The following is a 14,272-nucleotide window of genomic DNA, read 5'->3' on the forward strand; positions in this document are numbered from 1 at the left end:
ATTATCTTTAGATAATAATCGAAGATTTTGGTTACTGGATTTTTGAAATGACAACCTTAAGAAATAGGATTTTTGGGATATTACATCAATCTAGTTTACTATAAATTTTGGATAATTTGGTTAGCTATACAAACTTTTATGAGCCTTTCTAGGGGAAATAATCTTTTAAAATCCACCTAAAAGAAAGACAAAAAAAAAAAAAAAAATAAATAAAGAGATAGTATTCACTTTTTTTTGGTGCGGGTGAAATATAAATAAAATGGAAGAAATGTATAAAAAAAAGATTGAATGAAAAAGAAAATAATTTATTATTATTATTATATATATTGTTACGTTAAAGTATAGATTAGTAGGAGGATTAAAAGATATAAGGAAAGAGAAAAATAAAACAGAAAGTATTGAAAATAAGTACATGATGTAATAACTAATGCAATTTAACATAAACATAATAATAATAAATACTATATTTTAATTTTTAGATATATCTATTAACTATATAAAAAGCGGCTATGCCGCTACAGTTATTTGTTACTGTGCACTCAGTGTAAAAACACTGTTCAATCTACAGTAAATTTTGGTGAGTCCCTCTATTTTGTCCGTTTGTGGAAGACTAAACGATGCGTTTGGCCAAAGGGTGTAGAACTCTCTTTTCTTTCTGGAACTCTCCGTAGTTCGTTTATGTTCTCTCTCTCTGGAACTCTCTGTGTCTCTTCTCTCTCTCTTATCTTCTTCTCCTTCTTTCTAATAAACGTATTTTTTTCTTTTTTCTTTTCCTCCCAAACCACCGATTTGTACTGTGATTCAACTCCTTCACAACCCAGCCTCAGCACCGATCTCTCTCTACGAATCCAGATCAACAAAAAAATTTGAAACCCAAGAACATTTGCAGCTGATCTGCATGAGAGAAGAGCCAGAAAAAAAAAATGGAGCTCAAAGCCTCAAACGTTGTTTGTGATCTCGATCTGTTGGTTGGTGGATGTGCGAGAGATAGACGATTGCAGGTTTGAAACTCTGTTTTATTTACTTATTTTTGGTTTCTGGTACTACAAAATTATTGTTGCTGTGAAAATTGGGGACAAATGAAAGAAATGGAAGGAAATTGAGGATTTTTGGTGTTCGCTTTTAGAATAAAAAATTCGGAGCTCAATTCTCCCAAAATACTAAGTTTTGAGTTTTTGTGCGTATGTTTATGTGAAAGTTTGGTAAACTCAGATGGGTCAGAATATTTAGTGTTATATTTAGACCATATGAATGAAAGTTTGGATTTTTACTCAGGTTGAATTTGTGTTGTGTTTGCTATTTGTAGGTGTTCTTCTTTGCAATTATCTCTGCGCGTGAGATTGAAAGTTTGGATTTTTACTCAGATTAGATAATTCTTGTATGTTAATATTTGCTATTAGGTGTTCTTTTGTCATATCCGTAAGTTTAAATAACAACATCGCCTTCTGAACTTTGAAATAACAAGCAAGCAAGAAGGCCAAGCAAGTCGGTGAGAAAATATCTCTACTGGGTGAGCCAGTAAATGGGTGAGACAAAATTGAAAAGATAGACCTGAGAGAGAAAAAATAGAGTGATTTAGTGAGATGAATGCGTGTGGCAGTGGGATTTTTATAGAATTAGTGAGGCTTGGCACTGAGACAGAGGGAGAGAGGACTGGGGATTTGTAATGAAAATGGATGATTGAGATTTGAGATAATTGGAGCAAAGTAGAGAGGGTGGCTTTCGTGTTTTCTCTCAACTGGTATTTTCTCTCTAAATTTATCTATGGTTTGATTGTCCTTTAAAGTAGCTTTGGAGTCTCGAGGTGGAGCCTCCTTCATCAATTCAGAGAAGTCACATGGAGAATAGTAGATATCCCTTTATTATTGTTGTCCTTAAGGTTTTTTTTATATTAACTTCAATCAGTATATACCTGGATAAACTTTTCAATCAGTATGTCTCAATTGTTCGCTCCTAAACTTCCGTTCTGGCTTTGGGGGAGGTATGCTTGTTTTACCAAATTTCTTGATTTTGCTGGTTTAGTTGAGATGTTTGAAGCTACTACATTTGATGGATTTAAATGGGATTGATTATCCTGTTGTTATTCATTTATCAGGTCATTCTACAAGCAATATGCACAAGATATGGACTTACTATCGGGGCCAAGTTCATATGGATTGTGAGAGTTTTAATGATAATTTTCTATCCTATAGCTTGGATGAGTTTATTTTTGTTCAGTTCACTTGTGAATTTAGACTAATGCATGGCACTATATGAATTATCCTTATGTAAATCTTGAACATAATATTTTTTTATCCCTTTCATTTTGCTGAGAAGTTGATTTTTTTACTATGTGAGGTTGATATAGAAAAAAGCTTCCATTTATTCTTATTCTTTCATGGAGAAGCAATCAACTTAATTATTCTTCTATACTTTGCAGGATTAAACATCAGTCCATGCTTTGTCTTCAAAAAGGTCTGACTCTTTAGCAAAACCTTCAAATTGATATTCTTCCCCTAATCATAGAATATTTGATTGTTATGTACCTTGTGCATTCTATGCTGCTTCATTTATTATTTCATTTTTTTTATTAGGTAGAGAATCACATTGTTGGAGCTCCATGTGGTGTGATGGGCCAGATAACTTAAGCATGTGGTGAAGCCAACAAACTTCTTGTAGTTATGTTCTAGGTATGCATATTAGTTATGTAGAAAACTACTCGACTACTGTTTTTTCACAGATCAAAAAATGATGTCTAAATTTGAATGTATGCAGCCTGCTGAGATATATCAAATTGCTTTCTTAGCTAGACATGATGACCACAGCCCAGTGCTTTCGTTGGTGCTGATTAACATCATAAGTGCTTTCTCTAAGTAGCGATAACTTAGACTCATATTCCATGTTAATGGTACTGTTGGAGCAAAGTAGAGAGGGTGGCTTTCGTGTTTTCTCTCAACAGGTATTTTCTCTCTAAATTTATCTATGGTTTGATTGATCCCTCTCTCTCTTTAGTATTGATACTCATTTCACAAATCTGGTGGTGAGCCTTTTACATGTTTGATGAAATGTTTGTTTCATGCTTGGGAATTTCACCAAAACCCAATTCTCCAAAATTTCAGGTGCATTTTTCATTCTTATTTTTGTTATCCTTCTTTCAACCACCTATGTTTGAATTTGTTAGTGTGTTTCTGCGAATTGATGAATCGATGGTATTGAATTTTGTTTGAAATTTCATCTTCATTTTCATTTCCTTACAGCTTTGTTGTAGTTCCATTATAGAACAAGCTAATCTTTGTGAAAGTGTTTCGGTGGAAATTATTTGTGACAACTATATGTATTAACCTTGAATCTATAACATTAAAGTAGTTGTCAAATGGAGTAATCTATCTAGCTTTGTGAAAATCAAGTGTGACTATTGGTCTCAAAATTCAAACTAAACGAGGAGAGTTTAATAGTCATGGATTGCTACTCTAGATGCATTCCTTCTATCCTGCTTTTAAGGATTTAAGTATTTATTTGATGGTAATTAAATTTAAATGTACTAGGATGTACTGTAGACAGTGAGGTGCTGTATGATTACGCATGGTAGAAGAGTTTTGATTTTTTGTGATCAGTTTGCAAAATAGTTGTTAAGAAAAAAGTTAAAATATTTTCTGGGTCTTCACTCCACAAACATTGTAACTGCACCATTCTATTGCAAGAACTTTGTCTGACATGTGCGTGTGTGTGGGTGTCCATGTTTATTTTTATTAATTACTGGTCGTGACTAAAATTAATATAAATTAAACAATATTTGTCATGGGCCGCAACTCCCAAGTAAGAAGCAACATATTCCATGGATAGGGCAAATGTTTAGTCAGTTTACACTAGGTGTATTGACAGTGTAGTCAAAATATGGTTTGATAATTGGAAAAATTGCCACCCTCCACTCGGTCACTTTGCCAAGATTTGTATTAATTCACTCTATTATTAAATTATTAATCCTGCTATCAGACTTACGAAGAATATTTACCTATAGATTTTATTTTAAAATATGTTTAATCTGACCAGGAATGCTTTGGTCTGCAGGGGTATTATAATGCAGCAGCATGAAGAGTTGCCCAGCAAGAAAGCATGTTGAGAGATGCCAAGAAGAGTTAGGCCTTTTGTGTGTGTAATGTGAGTTAATTAATAGTATTGAACCAATAAGTAATTTCCCCCTTTCCCATGTAGTATAAAGTTTCCCAAAAAAATAAATTTATCAAGATTACTATCTATCCATAAATGAGAACTTCATGGATATCCTTTATTAAAGGGTGAAAAAACACTCCAAAAATTCTACTGCCAACTTTTCAAATACAATTAAATTTGAATTATGTTTTGTTATAAATTGTTCCTATATATAATGTGACTCAAGTTCAACTCATCACTAATAGTAGAAGGATCGGTTGTAAGTTAAATAGGATTTCTAAGTCCTGTTCAGCTTTTTGTTAAGTTTGGTTTGAGCCACAAACCAGAATTTTTTAAGGCCTTCTGTAGGGCATTTGGCTTAAAAATTTCCAAAGCTCTTTCTCAAGGACCAAGTAAATTTTTTCCCCATTTGTAAAATATATTCTCCCTAATTACTCCATTTATAAATAATCTTCAGCCTGACAATCAAAGATTCTCTTATCTTATGACTGATATATAATTCTATGTTCAATTCTCTTTATTAACATAACCAAATATATCTACAAAATGTATCGAATGAAAATTAATATTTGGTTCTATTTCAAGCTGTTTGAGCTGACCAGTACCAAAATATCTAGCTAACATAGATACTAGAATTGTCAATTTTCTTGCTGGTATGTCATATGAGAACGAGTTTGTGTATGTCTATGAAAAGATGGTGGTCCAAGTGAGAATTACAGTTCCATTCACATCTCAATTGCATGTATAAGGTTATTGAATGAATAAAATGAAAATATCAGCAATAAAGCAAATTCCAGTAGAGTTTATCAGGAATTTGAGCTGTAGTGCACGAGCAAAAGAATTAGTTAAACCCCCCTTTAAAGTAGATTTTGTGCACAAAAATCCCCCACCTCCCAATAAAGACTTTTCATTAATTTGATTTTTTTTTTAGGGACAAAGAAACTTTAGGATGAATATTTTATAAATGGTTATTGTGTATATGACAGCTTTTGGAGCATGCATAGCCTTATAGGGAAAGTCATTTCGTTGTTGTAGTAACATTTTTTTTTTTTTTTGGGTCTACATTGAGCTTCTGTACCATCCAAAAATTTCCATTTAAATTATACTAATTAGATACCTTTGTGGATTGATCCATTTGTTCAATGGTTGGACTTATTATGTCCCTCATTCATTCTCATTAAAGTTATCCATCATAATAATAATAATAATAGAAACATAATATTCGTCCCAAAAAAAAAAATATTAGAATTATATAAAGGGAAATCAAGGTGCCTTTCAATTTCTTTAAAAGGTTTTAGGGGGCTACATCTTTCAATTTACATCATGTGGTTGGCCCAATTTAATATGTTGATGATTCATAGTTGACCCTAAATTTGGAGACTAAAACTTTGTAACTGTTGTGATATTTAGAGGATGCAAATATTCTTGAGAGTGAGTAGATAACTAGGATTGGGAGCAAAGAGCAAATCTTTTAAGATGGACTTCAGGAACATGTCCAAAAATAATATATTTCTCCTTGGCCACTTTTATATTTAAATAAACCATTTTTTAATTTTTATTGGATAATTTTTTATCATTTATTCTATTTTTCTTTTTTTAAATTAATATAAAAGAAAGTCTTTGAATATGCATAATGATGCTAAATAACCATTTGCATTATGTTTATCTTTTTATTACAAAAAAATAGACCTCTAAATACAGGAGCAGCACGTGCCTTGCACGTGCCTCTCCAACTAGTAAATATAAAAATAGGTATAGATATATAAATATAAATTGGACGGCAGGTTTCCACAAATATTAGAGATTACAAGTCAAAGAAGGGGTAAATTTTTTTTTTTTTTTTTGAAGAAGATAAAGAAGAAGGGATAAATTGACTAATAAACAAAGTAGATCTCAAATTATACTACCATTCAATGTTTCTTCTCGGCTTCGGCAAAGTAAAGGTCAATCACTAAAAAAGAAAAGCAAAGTCCAAAATAACAACCAAACAAAACTAAGTCCAACAACCGAAGCAACACAAGTACTATTTAACTATAACTAGGCCACAACATGGACAGTCCAGTAACTGTTTTCAAAGTGCTTCAATCCCTCGTAATTTGGTCAAAAAGTCTAACTCTAACTCTAACCCACCTAACATTTTATGGTAAACAAAAAATCCATGTTTCTTCCTTTCCTCAATTCCATTCTCATTATCTCTATAGGACTAGCAGTATTGTCCTTCCCAATCTCAGTAGTTGAATCCTCAATCCAAGTATGGCCAAAGCCACGAACTTTTTCATGGCCACAACCACAAGCCACTCTTCTCTCTTCCACCTTCACCATTTCAGCTCCCAACCAAACACATATACACCTCTCCTCCGCCATCAAACGCTACCTCAATCTTATCCAAACAGAGCACCACATTCCATTAGTCCCCCCCGTACTCAACTTCACCACCTCCACCCCTCCTTTACAGACCCTTTTGGTCTATGTCTCTGACCTCACTGCCCCACTTCACCACAACGTGAATGAGTCCTATTCACTCACTATTCCCACATGGGGTCCTGCCAATTTGTCTGCAGTGACTGTGTGGGGTGCCATGAGAGGCCTTGAGACTTTTTCTCAGCTCGTTTGGGGTGACCCTTTACGTGTGGCTGTGGGGTTGTACATATGGGATGCACCACTTTTTGGACACAGGGGGGTTATGTTGGATACTTCTAGGAATTACTACCCAGTTGAGGACATATTGAGGACTATTGGGGCTATGAGTGTGAATAAGGTGAATGTGTTTCATTGGCACATCACTGACTCACACTCTTTCCCACTTTTGGTGCCGTCTGAGCCTGATTTGGCAGCTAAGGGGTCTTATGGCCCGGACATGCTGTACACTCCCGATGATGTAAACAAAATTGTGCAGTTTGGCTTGGATCATGGAGTGAGAATTATTCCAGAGATTGACTCACCCGGTCAGTACAAATTCTCTCTTTTGCCTTTACTTTTTTGCTTGCAATCCTACTCTTTCTTTTTGGTACAAAATTTTTGGGATTGTATTGCTAGTTATAAAAGGTCCTGTCTAGTACACAAAATTGTCACTTTTACAGGTTTGACAGAGGTAATTGGTAGGCCGTCTCTTACCCAATTTTGCATTGTATTGCAAAGAAACTACTAAACAAATTCTTAGCTAGTTGGCATTGGATATGCAGATCTAATTCATCTAAGTGTATTCCAAAAGGGGCAAAACCTAGGTATAGTTCCTTAAGAGTTGTACTTTGGGTTCCTCAATTGTATCCAACAACAAGATTGTATTGACCTATGCAGTGCAAATAGTGTCATCCTGTCATCCACTCCCAAGTACAAATGAATTAAACCACAAATGAATTCAACCTTGTGGTTTATTGGCCAATACAAACACATGATCGAATTTAATTGAGGAGCCTACGGTTTAGTACATAGAGAACTTTACCTAAGATTTAACCCTCCAAAATTATGGTATTCTTTAACAGGTTTAGAAATCAATCAGAAAACTTCAAAAGACAAGGTGGTTGAATCTCACAATTTCTGATGAACCTTTTATACCAAAAAAAGGAGAGAAATGAAATTATGTTTAGTAAACTTGTTTCAAACAACCTATTTGCTACAATCAGTCTAAATCTAATCCAACAAGTCCCATATATGCATCTCTTGCCCTTGTAATTAAAAATTAGGATGCCTAGATAATTTCTTGATGAACAAGTGACCTTTGTTCAACTAACAAAACATGGATAGTAGCAAAAACAAGCTGCTATTCAAAGCTTCAAACACCTCTTACCAGTGGTACAAACAGATCTTGCACAATGACAAACATTATGGATAAAACTAAGCATAACTACCATTACCATCTAATTAATCAACAAAACATGACAGAAATCACACCGTAAGCTCTCCTACCGTTACATTTATTCCTCTTAAGAATACATCCCTTAATCACTGCATAGAATTCCATTCTGCATTACTGCAAAAAAAAATTCCCACCAAAATCAACCCAAGCATACACCTCCCATTTTAATTGTCCATGGTGAGTTCTTGCATTCCTTTGGCATCAAATATGATAAATGGAAGCAGCCCAAGCTATTTTACACAGGGTATTGGATTATACACAAGCTAATACAACTTTTGACAGTGGGAGTGGGTGAGGATTTTAGAAAGACATAAAACCCAAGATGATTCACATTGTTGAACCATTTAATCTAGAATCATAATGCATACGATGATATCAAGTAAACTTCAGTCCATTCCTTTTCCATATCAGAGGGTTGTACTAAGTTAAACTATAGTAATCCTTGTGGTGAAAATGGAAGGAGTTTAACATTTTGTTTTTTAATTGCAGCCCATACAGGATCATGGGCAGAAGCCTACCCTGACATTGTGACATGTGCAAACATGTTCTGGTGGCCAGCTGGAAGTATGTGGGAAGACCGTCTTGCCTCTGAACCTGGAACAGGCCACTTGAACCCCTTAAACCCCAAGACTTACCAAGTCCTGAAAAGAGTCATTAATGATGTGGCCACCTTATTCCCAGAACCATTCTACCATGCTGGAGCTGATGAGATCATCCCTGGTTGTTGGAAAGCTGATCTGGCCATCCAGTCCTTCCTCTCAAATGGTGGAACTCTCAGTCAGCTACTCGAGATCTTTGTCAACTCTACTTTTCCTTATATTGTATCCCTAAACCGAACAGTGGTTTATTGGGAAGATGTTATATTGGATGGTAATATCAAGGTACCAACCACAGCTCTTCCTCCAGAGCATACCATCTTGCAGACATGGAACAATGGGTATGAAAACACCAAAAAGATTGTTTCTTCTGGATACCGGGTTATCGTATCATCCTCGGATTTCTATTATCTGGACTGTGGGCATGGTGACTTTCTAGGGAATGACAGCCAATACGATCAACAAACAAGTGATAACTCTGGAAATGGAGGATCATGGTGTGGGCCTTTCAAAACGTGGCAAACCATATACAACTATGATATAACATATGGGCTGAGCAAGGAGGAGGCCAATCTAGTGTTAGGTGGGGAGGTGGCATTGTGGTCTGAGCAAGCAGATCCTGCAGTTTTAGATGCAAGAATTTGGCCAAGAACTTCTGCAATGGCAGAGACACTTTGGTCTGGGAACCGGGATGAGACAGGTAAGAAAAGGTATGCTGAGGCAACAGATAGGTTGAACGAGTGGAGATATAGAATGGTGCGAAGAGGTATTGGAGCTGAACCCATTCAGCCACTTTGGTGCATTAGGAACCCTGGCATGTGCAACACAGTTCAGCCTTTTTCTTAGCTATTTCCTTTTTATATACTCGAAAAATAATAATACTAATACCAATTACAGATTTGATTTGTTGTGTTACTTTTCTTGCTATAGAATGCATTATTTGAGGAAGATGAATGGTAATTGTATTTAACTTTGCAAATGTGTTGAGCCCTTAACTCATGTGACAAATAGTTTGACTCCTGTCCTGTTTTAAATCACTCTGCTGTGTGCAATGCAGTTTTAAGCAATGAGCCTTCTCAACGCAGTTTTAAATCTTTTTCTTCATCTATCAAAAAATAAGTTAATTTTTCTCCTGGCTAGCACTAGCTTGAGAGGGTGTTATATGAAGGAATTAAGATTATGATGAAGCTATAGAGGGAAAGAATAACAAGGACGTGGGGTTTTGGCTATGATACTTTCGTTGGTGGAGCTATAATACACTAGAAGACGTAATCTTGTACTCTAGTTTCTGTCATAGTGATTGGATGATTGGATTTTTGTTTGATGTTAAAAAAATACTTTTAAGGAATTTTTAGAATTATTAAAATGAAGGATTTTACATTAATTAATAGAATTGAAATTCTATCAACTCAAATTTCTAATAATTGAATGAGTATAATTAATGCTAAAGAGAATAGAACATTATGAACATGGTCATATGGATGGTAATGGTGGTGAAAATAACTAGGTAATAGTGGAGGTGTGAAGTCATGGTTGTAGACCTCACAGGAATTTATGAAGCTATGTACATAAAATAAATTGGCTTTGATTTATAAAATTATCCAATTTCTAAGAATGTATGCCTGGTATTAAGCATTGTAATCAATTTGTCAATTAAAGTACCTAGAGCCAAAGACAACAATCACAACAACAACCTAGAACCATAGACATTGTACAATAAAATGTAGCTCGGCAGGGAGTTGCAGACGGAGAGGGAAAAAACTAATGTTAGCAGATAAGACACACAAAGATAGCTTAAGGATTGCAACAAACCAGCCCTTATCACAGAGAAAGAAGCTGCAATTTTCTGCAGAAAACAGAGAAAGAACAGAGCAGTAAAACAAGGACTCCAGGGCCTGATTTTTATTCATTCACTGTTTCAGCCAGTAAATTTAGTATGTATACATGAACATGGCTCATATTCAGCCTTTACAAGTTACAAGTGAATCACTTCATAATCAAACAACTATTTTTTAGTTGAACAGACCAAACACAAGTTAAAACTAGTGTTACAACTTATTTTATTTGAAGTAACAGTTTTGTGAACAGTGTCTGGATTTTCAGCGAAAATGGCTTTATATTTTTCCATTGCTTATATAGACAGTTAAGTTTCCTTTGTCTTTCTCCCCTGTAGATAGAGGGCAGCATAATGATATCATATTTAGCATGGCTCATTATTTCTTGTTTTTTGATACCATAGTTCCAAAAGTACGGAGCAAATGTTGAGAGAAAAAAGAAGTCCAAGAGCTTTAGTTGTTATTCTAGGTAAAATTTTATAGGACTTGGAAGCAATATTTGCTAATGCTAACGGTTCAGCTAAACTGAGTTTGTCCACTTGTCCAATCTACGCATTTGTCATCTGCTTCTTTTCCCTGCTTAAAGTCTAGCATAACTGCCTCCATAGACCAGCTAGAGCTACACATTCCATTACACAAACCAGACACTGCTTTGCTGCACTTGAGTACTAGAGCTGAGTGAATATCCCTACGCTGAAGCTTCAGCATAATTTGGCAAATAGCAAGGAAGGCTGCAGCCCGCAGTTATTTTAGAAATTGAAAAATCACTTAAATTGGTTTTTGACACTTACTGTTTGTTCTGCTTGTCACCTATACAGATGAAAATATATTTATTGATATTTGGAGGTTGAAACTAAACATAATCAAGTTTGTGCATTGCGACCAGACTAACAGAGTTTTACCTTATTCCAATCTGAAGTATAATTTATGTTCAACATATTCTACTGGTTATTGCTGTTTGTTGGGTGCAAAAAGAAGGAAGGGTCATATGTCTTGAAGTCAAGACGTTAATGCCAAATTATTTCTTGTAGAAACTGTCTTCCTTTGATATTGATTGTTTTGGTTGTTTGCAGATAAAATTTGCTGATATTTGTCAATCTTTACAACTTAGCTTTTGTCTCCACTCAAAGCATAAGCCTTCCTCAATCCTGAGTAAATGAAAACCCACCTGAACATGTCAAACTATCCATGATTAATTTATTTTGTCATTTTCAAAGCATGTGCCGGCCAAAATTGTCATATTGAGTTTAAAATCCAAAAAAAAAAGTTATCCAAAACAGTGCCATATTAAAACTTTGTGATCTATGAGATGTGACAATTAACTACCTGCTGCCTGCAGTTTGATTTTCCTGACTATTTTGACCATTTGCAAATTTCAAAGTCAAAAATATTTACCAAGGCTACACATTTAAGTTCTTCATAAGTCTACCATTGACCACTTTGTATTAGCTCTATCTTTGTCCAATGGTTTCATTACTCTCTCATTTCCATTTGCCAATTGCTTGTCCTTGTTATCAGTTATCACTCTCCTAGTTCCTGCAATAGCTGAAGTTAACAATAACATATGTGTGGTTTCAACTCTCTTTGCCACTGACAATAACTCCACATGGTCTTCACCATCTGGCGATTTTACATTTGGATTCCATTGGCTTCCAGGTGAACAAGATCAGTTCCTACTTGCTATCTGATTTGCTAAGATACCAGATGAAACTATAGTTTGGTTTGTAAAGAGAGACAATCAAAAGCTACCAGACAACTTGTACTCAAAGCTCCAAGTGGATTGGAGTTGTGAAGGTCCAACAATAGTGAGAATCGTGAAGTATCAAATGGGGCTATGCTAGACGCTGGGAATTTTGTGATGGAAAATTACGAGGGGGGAAATTTCAGCTCCATTTCACTGGTATAGATTAGAGCAGACATCCTACAATCTAATACTTAATCAAATAGATGTCAACACCAAATATCCTTTTGGAGTTTATTATAGTCATCAGGATGTTTCTGAGCTAATCCTGGACAAGTCAGGCTACCTTCAAGTCAAGAACTCATAGGGAAATATATCTAAGCTTATATCAGAGGCTGCGGTCTTCAGGACAGACTCTTACTATAGGGCAACACTTGGTTTTGATGGAGTTTCAGACTCTATACTCACCCAAAGCTGGCTTCCCAACTGGTATGCTTCTGATAACATTTGCTTGGATATTGGTGGCGATTTTGGAAGTTGCACTTGTGGTTATAACAGCATACTTACTCTGGAAGCTTATGGTAAGCCAGTGTGCCAATGTGCCCCAGGCTTTTCTCTCTTGGATGTAAATAAGAGGAATATTGGCTGCAAACAAGATGATTTAAGCTACATAAGTGAATCTTACAAGATAGGATCCTTAATTTCAGAGGATCAATTTGAATTCTTGGTGATGGAGTATGTTGTTTGGCCTTTAGCTGACTGTGAACTGCTACAGCCTACAACAGAATCTGCATGCAAGATTTCCTACGTGCACAATTGTTATTGTGCAGTTGCCATTTTCCAGCAACCTGAGTATTACAATGGTACAGGAAGATGTTGGAAGAAGAAATTACCACTTTCTCACGGGAGGCCCAACAGCAGTGCAGTTGAAAGAAAAGTACTGTTCAAGAAATTGAAATTGAATAGCTCTTCACAAAGTCCAGGCCTAGGAAAGCAGAATCAAGCAATATTGATCCTCGCAATCCTCTTAGGTACTTCTGTATTTTTTAACTTCTTTTCTGTAACTGCAATCTCTCTAGTTGTATTCTTCTTGTGGCAAGGAAAACTATCAAATTTCTCCAAAATTGTTCGTATAAACGATCTTAATATGAATCTACGTTCATTTACATATGAAGATCTTGAAGAAGCTACTGGTGGGTTCAAAGAAGAATTGGGTAAGGGTTCTTTTGGCACTGTTTATAAAGGGGTATTAGCATCTAGTCATAACAAATATGTTGCTGTCAGGAAGCTAGACAAGATGGTGAGGGAAGATGAGAGGGAATTTGAAACCGTCGTGACTGTGATTGGCCAAACTCACCTTAAGAATCTAGTTCGGTTACTTGGCTACTGTGATGTGGGTGAAGACTGACTTTTAGTGTACAAGTTTATGTTCAATGGCTCATTGTCAAATTTCCTCTTTGGAGTAGTAAGACCAAGTAGGCAACAAAGAATGCAGATTGCTTCAGGAGTTGCTAGAGGACTGATGTACTTACATAAAGAATGCAGCACACAAATCATTCATTGTGACATAAAACCTCAAAACATACTATTGAATGATTTTTTTACAGCCAAAAATTTCTAACTTTGGACTAGCAAAACTTTTGATGAACCACCAATCCTGAATTCTCACTAACATCAGGGGGACTAAAGGCTCTGTTGCACCAGAGTGGTTTAGGAACACACACTCGCCACAATAAAGGTGGATGTTTATAGTTTCGGAGTCATGTTGTTAGAGATCACTTGCTGTAGGAGATGTATGGAAATTGAGATGGAGAGGGCAGCAATTCTAATGGAATGGGGCTTATGAATGTTACTGTAATGGTAAAGTGGAAAGATTGGTGGAAAATGATGAGGAGGCTCTTAGTGATCTGAAGTGGTGAAGAAGTTACTGATGGTGGCAATTTGGTTTATCCAGGACGTGCCATCATAAAGGCCTTCCATGAGGGAAGTCACTCATCCTGGAAGGCATTCTTGAGATTTCTACACCCCCATGTCCTTTCCTCACAGTTCAACATCTGAACCTGGTTTTCAGTCATCCTAGGTAGGATTTCCAGTCATCTTACGTTTGCTGTGGCTGAATATTGTGGTCTAGGTGAGACTAGCTTGGAGCTCCTTT

General features: G+C 35.7%; 2 protein-coding genes and 1 long non-coding RNA gene across 7 annotated transcripts; all 3 read left to right on the plus strand.

Moving 5' to 3' along the window:
* Nucleotides 1-587: 587 nt before the first annotated feature.
* LOC115988125 lies at nt 588-4,334 on the plus strand. 4 transcript variants are annotated; one of them, XR_004091326.1, is made up of 7 exons: nt 588-1,001; nt 1,307-1,981; nt 2,096-2,158; nt 2,420-2,454; nt 2,574-2,669; nt 2,755-2,938; nt 4,030-4,334. It is a non-coding gene; the product is annotated as an uncharacterized LOC115988125 (long non-coding RNA). The 4 variants fall into 4 exon arrangements; XR_004091324.1 differs by having other exon boundaries at nt 592-1,001; nt 4,048-4,334; XR_004091325.1 differs by having other exon boundaries at nt 592-1,001; nt 1,401-1,981; nt 4,048-4,334.
* Nucleotides 4,335-6,199: 1,865 nt separating this feature from the next.
* Nucleotides 6,200-10,388, plus strand: LOC115987091 (beta-hexosaminidase 2-like). 2 transcript variants are annotated; one of them, XM_031110547.1, is made up of 3 exons: nt 6,200-7,094; nt 8,495-9,242; nt 10,275-10,388. In XM_031110547.1, the coding sequence occupies exons 1-3, from the start codon at nt 6,290-6,292 to the stop codon at nt 10,297-10,299; spliced, it is 1,578 nt and encodes a 525-aa protein (XP_030966407.1). In that variant the 5' UTR covers nt 6,200-6,289; the 3' UTR covers nt 10,300-10,388. The 2 variants fall into 2 exon arrangements, with proteins under 2 accessions (XP_030966407.1, XP_030966406.1); XM_031110546.1 differs by lacking the exon at nt 10,275-10,388 and having other exon boundaries at nt 6,201-7,094; nt 8,495-9,549.
* Nucleotides 10,389-12,042: 1,654 nt separating this feature from the next.
* Nucleotides 12,043-13,525, plus strand: LOC115983397 (G-type lectin S-receptor-like serine/threonine-protein kinase LECRK1). The gene is made up of 2 exons (XM_031106068.1): nt 12,043-12,092; nt 12,526-13,525. The coding sequence occupies exons 1-2, from the start codon at nt 12,043-12,045 to the stop codon at nt 13,523-13,525; spliced, it is 1,050 nt and encodes a 349-aa protein (XP_030961928.1).
* The last annotated feature ends 747 nt before the right edge of the window (nt 13,526-14,272 follow it).

The sequence above is a fragment of the Quercus lobata genome, chromosome 4 (assembly GCF_001633185.2).
Source record: "Quercus lobata isolate SW786 chromosome 4, ValleyOak3.0 Primary Assembly, whole genome shotgun sequence".
In the NCBI taxonomy this organism is placed as follows: domain Eukaryota; kingdom Viridiplantae; phylum Streptophyta; class Magnoliopsida; order Fagales; family Fagaceae; genus Quercus; species Quercus lobata.

Coding starts and splice junctions, on each gene's coding strand:
- LOC115987091 (XM_031110546.1), top strand. CDS start 6,290: ATGGTAAACAAAAAATCCATGTTTCTTCCTTTCCTCAATTCCATTCTC. Junction 7,095..8,494: donor TCCAGAGATTGACTCACCCG/GTCAGTACAAAT, acceptor TTTTAATTGCAG/CCCATACAGGATCATGGGCA.
- LOC115983397 (XM_031106068.1), top strand. CDS start 12,043: ATGGTCTTCACCATCTGGCGATTTTACATTTGGATTCCATTGGCTTCC. Junction 12,093..12,525: donor TGGATTCCATTGGCTTCCAG/GTGAACAAGATC, acceptor TGCGGTCTTCAG/GACAGACTCTTACTATAGGG.